Genomic DNA, 4,752 nt, shown 5'->3' with positions numbered 1-4,752 from the left:
TCCACGATCGCTGGAGATTCTACGATCGCCATCCGACCAGCAGCCATCTCTGGTGTTTGTGCCTGCCGCGATCCTGCGTGCACTGTTAGCAACACTGGCCACAATCACGATCGCTGAACCTCCAACGATTCAATCCGGCCACTGCCATCCGACCACTGTCATCCGACCACTGTCATCCGGCCACTGTCATCCGGCCACTGTCATCCGGCCACTGTCATCCGGCCACTGCCATCCGGCTGCTCATCATCCGGCTACCGCTATCCGGCCACCGTAACCCGGGCACCACTATCTGGCCCCCGTAACACCATCAGCACCATAAGCACTGCTACTTGCATTATATAGCTCATCGCCTGTGTCGTCACCGCCACCTGGTGCCTCATCCAACATTGTAGAAGAAATAAAAGGTATTTAACCGTTGTCCGCGAGTAATTTTGTAGGATTCCGTGTTCAGAAACCTCCCCCCCCCCTCTCACGCAAAAAAAACACCCTGGGACCAGCATACTGGTGGCTACGGAATAATCATCTGGAAGATCTGAGATATCCGTAAAAGTTAGTTGATATCGATAGTAGGCCTACATTCCCAGCAAAATCAAGCTGAACATTGCATTAGATCCTAAGTAACATTGATCGATTCTCTTCGGCGACTTTCTCTTTCATTAATAACTAGAGCCTATTACCGATTCTTTTTGAATCTGTCAATGGACCTAATGCATTGTTCAGCTAGAAATTTCCAATTAAGACAATCACGAAGTATTGCAATCAACTTCTGGCGGAAAAGACTTACGCGGCTCTCTGATCCGTTGAATATACACGCAGTGTTTGACATTGACACCAAATTTGAACTGAAGTTGCATTTCATTGCACATGCTCCGAGTTGGAGAAGCCTCTTCGCGCCCTGATTAGAATGTGAGTAAGAGATTGACGTTACAATTTTTACCCCCTGATCCGAGACGATGATGTGTTATCAGTAGTAGTCTTCGGTTCAGAGTCATAATGAAAAGTATGTTAAGTTCATAAGGCACATCATCGCGCACACTCATGTTGACTAGTGGTGCTGCGACGATTGCATGAATGAGATGTTCTCGGCGTTTGTCCGAACACGAGATTATCCGCCCGCCGGTGAATTGATGTTGCATAGTTGAATCATAACAACGGTTGATAAGTCGGATGATGATTTGTTTTGAATTCAATTGTGCGTAGTATTGCAGTGGAATGCAGTGCATTTTTTATATTTTACATTCGATGTCATCGTCATGGCCATGCTGGAAAAAAACATTCGGTACAATGTATGACGTTACATATTGTAAATATCCCCTATTAGATCATTCCGGAATTTAAATGTGCCATCATTTGCGCTTAACGTTGCTGATATGAAAAATGGTGTCACTTAAATCAGGTATAGAGTACATATATACGTAAAACGCTCAAGCTTTCCGTTTTCAGACAAACTTACCACATCACATAAACCGCTGCGTGATTATTTACTTATCCAAAGATAACAAGCCACCATGCGCCCCCATCAAAACACAGAATGCCACGCTAGAGCAAGATCGTTTACATCTTCAACGTGGAAACAGGCACAAATAAAATAATGTCACATCAGGCAAATAAAATTGCAGTTGAACAATTCTCGGCCAACTATTGAAAAAGGCCTACCAGCTTTTGTAAACAAACCATCTGCAATTCGTTAGCGTGGGCGACCTATGCTTCGTTTTGTTTACAAAAGCTGATAGCCCCTTATCAATTGTTGGTCGAGAACTGATTCCGGAAAACGGAGCGACAAGATCTTGACTGAAACGAACTCTTCACTATCGTTATGATTAACATTGAAGTGTTTGACAAACTTACCTTGAATGCACTCTGACCGTATCAAAGCAGGCGAGTTCCTTTTGTGGATGTTTACAAATATTGTCATCCTCAATTTAATCCACCACGTCATTTGTGTTTGTGTTTTCCACGCTGTCCCTTCTCGTGCGCTTGAACATCGACCGCCACTTCCTTCCGAGTGTATATTGGTACTTTTGCTCCCAGAAGCAAGAAAGAAAATCAATGATACACATCCCAAGGTTTGCTTTTAAAATCACTGCGCCGTTTATTGTCGAAGTCATTGTCAAAAGAATGAAATTTTCGAAAACATAAACATACTATACACTCAGAGATGTAAATTTACACACATTGATCACACTTCGTAAAATCACATTTCGTTTGACTAGATTCTCGCGATTCATTGCTTACAACTACTAGCCTTAACCCGGAATGAAACTCATACTATCCCACTTGCCCTTTATGCCCTTTGGTAGGTTTGAGGTTAGGATTACGCCTTTTCAACGCCAATCATGGCGAACGGATTTTCCAGCTGACTTTCGCAGAGCGTCTGACTGCCGGAACCCAGTACCGAATGCCGAATACCGTAGGTGAAGTAGATCAGGAACCCAATCAGCAGCCAAACGGAGAAACTGATCCAGGTGGCTGCATCCAGTTGGAACATGAGATAGATGTTGACCAGGATGCTCAGCATCGGGATGAACGGCACCAGTGGGACTTTGAACGTAATCTTGGACTGCTCCGTAGGTTGACAAGCGATGACCAGGAACAGAATCAGAATCGACATGGCGAGGATGGTCAAGATGGTGAGATTCAACGGGTACTGAGCCGAGAGGTAGTTTTGACCGTGCATCAGTATGGCACTGATGGCACATATGATGAGAGCTACAACGAACGAATGGAATGGTTATTTGTTTGAGGATAACAGAAGTTGAGTGATCATACCGTATAGCAGCAAACTGATCTTGACGATCTTCGAGGAAAGGGCATTCGGAGTCTTGGCGATGTTCAGATTGAACAGCTGTTTCACGATAATCGTATTGTCCTGGCTGGGAACACTGGTCCTAAAGTTGGTATTCTCATCGTATCTAAGAACCAGAACACTCAGAGCGACGATCGTGTACGCCAACAGTGTTCCAATCGACATCATATCGATCAGCTGATGCAGATCGAACAGCAAAGCCATCGTTCCGGATACTAATCCGGATATGATAGTTGCAAATATGGGTGTCTTCGTCACTGGATTCACCTCGCGAAGCTTTTTGAACATGATGCCATCCGAAGACATTGCGTACAGGACTCGTGGAAGAGGGAACATCGCACCCAAGGAGTTCGTACACAGAGAAAAGATGGCTCCAATGGATACGATCCATTTGATCTCCTGCCACCCAAGCCAATCGAATAGGTTCGGAAACGGTGCTATTGGATCCTGGTTGTAGTAGGGCAAAGCCATCGTGAGCACGGTAGCCACTCCAAAATACGACAGAAATATGATGATCAAGGAGAAAATTATGGCCAGAGGAATATTTCTGGATGGATTCCGGGCTTCTTCCCCTGTCGTAGCGATACAATCGAATCCCACGTAACCGTAGAAGCACTTGGCAGCCCCTGCCATGACTCCTGCCAACCCGTATGGCATGAAGCCTCCCACACCGGCTTCCACCCCGGGAGGAATATCTTCCGGCTTAATATTCCAATTGTCAGGATTGACCTTAGTTCCAACGGAAATCAGAACCACCACAATCACCATCAGATTGACGCCGGTGAAGATGTTGTTCAATACCGTGGACTCTTTGACACCGTATGCTAGGAGGGCAGTGATCGTAAGCACCACGAAGAACGAACATATGTCCGGATATCTTCCGAGGAAACTCACCCGGAACTGTACGATACTTTGCATTGCATTCGCCATCCGGTAGTCGATCAGTGCGTCAATGTAGCCACTGAGCCCCCGAGCTACACTGGCAGTTCCTTCGAAAGAATTATACGTTAAACAATACCTCACGGAAATAAACTCTCAATTCCCACTAACCAATGATGTATTCCAGCATCAGATTCCATCCGATGGTAAAGGCAGCAAACTCCCCGATCGTAATGTACGTGTAGATGTACGCCGAGCCAGCCTTCGGAACTCGAGCGGCAAACTCCGCATAGCAAAGCCCGGCAATGGCAGCCGCCAGGGCAGCTATCACAAACGATAGCACCACCCCGGGACCTGCCTGTTCGTAGGCAACCGATCCGGCTAGAACGTATGCTCCCAAGCCCAGGGTACTGCCGACACCCAGGCCCGTTAGATCTAGCAGAGTAAGAACGCGGGCCAGCTTCGAATGACTACCGTCATCGTCGTTCGGTTTCTTGCGGCTGAGGGCCTTGAAGAATTTGTCCATCAATGACTGGAAAGAAAGGAATTAGGATGAAAATAGTTAATGTGCTTCCTCATTCACTCACAGCTGAGAGCTACCTTTAGATGTGCTAGGCTTTGGCTGCTAACTTTCATTAGATTTGATAATTTGATGGGATTGTAAGATTATTTTTTATAAATTTAAGTAGATTTAAAAAATCACTTTTTTCCTATCCTTGATCCAATGAACAATAAATGGTAAATCAGACGTAACATTTGATAACGGCACAAAAGCTTTTGTATACAAACTTTGTAAGGACCTTTGCACGTGAACCGAAGTACGCCCACGCAAACCAACAACATCATCGGGTAGGGGCAACTCTCACCTTTCCGAAAGTGGTATTGGTTTGCGTGAGCGTACTTTGGTTCACGTGCAAAGGACCTTACAAAGTTTGTTTACAAAAGCTTTTGTGCCGTTATCAAATGTTACGCCTGAAATAAGAGCTTTTTCGAGTACGCAGCCTGAGATGAAATAGCCTACGGCTAAAATTCTCAAAGTAATTTAAAAAAAAAGCTTATGCAGCTTT

At 45.2% G+C, this 4,752-nt stretch overlaps 1 protein-coding gene across 1 annotated transcript in view; it reads right to left on the bottom strand.

The window, feature by feature from the left end:
* Window positions 1-2,093: 2,093 nt before the first annotated feature.
* LOC135697625 (cationic amino acid transporter 2-like) overlaps window positions 2,094-4,752 on the bottom strand; it is a 4,339-nt gene continuing 1,680 nt past the window's right edge. Inside the window, exons 2-4 of the mRNA XM_065217409.1 lie at window positions 3,857-4,217; window positions 2,770-3,795; window positions 2,094-2,709 (exon numbers count right to left, since the gene is read on the bottom strand). Coding sequence (XP_065073481.1) covers window positions 2,315-2,709; window positions 2,770-3,795; window positions 3,857-4,211 — 1,776 coding nt within the window. The 5' untranslated portion in view covers window positions 4,212-4,217 and the 3' untranslated portion in view covers window positions 2,094-2,314. The remainder of the gene's footprint in view (window positions 2,710-2,769; window positions 3,796-3,856; window positions 4,218-4,752) is intronic.

This window comes from Ochlerotatus camptorhynchus, unplaced genomic scaffold, assembly GCF_037179485.1.
Source record: "Ochlerotatus camptorhynchus isolate MF236.1 unplaced genomic scaffold, CSIRO-AGI_Acam_v1.1 ptg000077l, whole genome shotgun sequence".
In the NCBI taxonomy this organism is placed as follows: Eukaryota; Metazoa; Arthropoda; class Insecta; order Diptera; family Culicidae; genus Ochlerotatus; species Ochlerotatus camptorhynchus.
The sequence above is the reverse complement of the archived record's forward strand: the minus strand, read 5'-3'. Positions and strand labels throughout refer to the sequence as shown.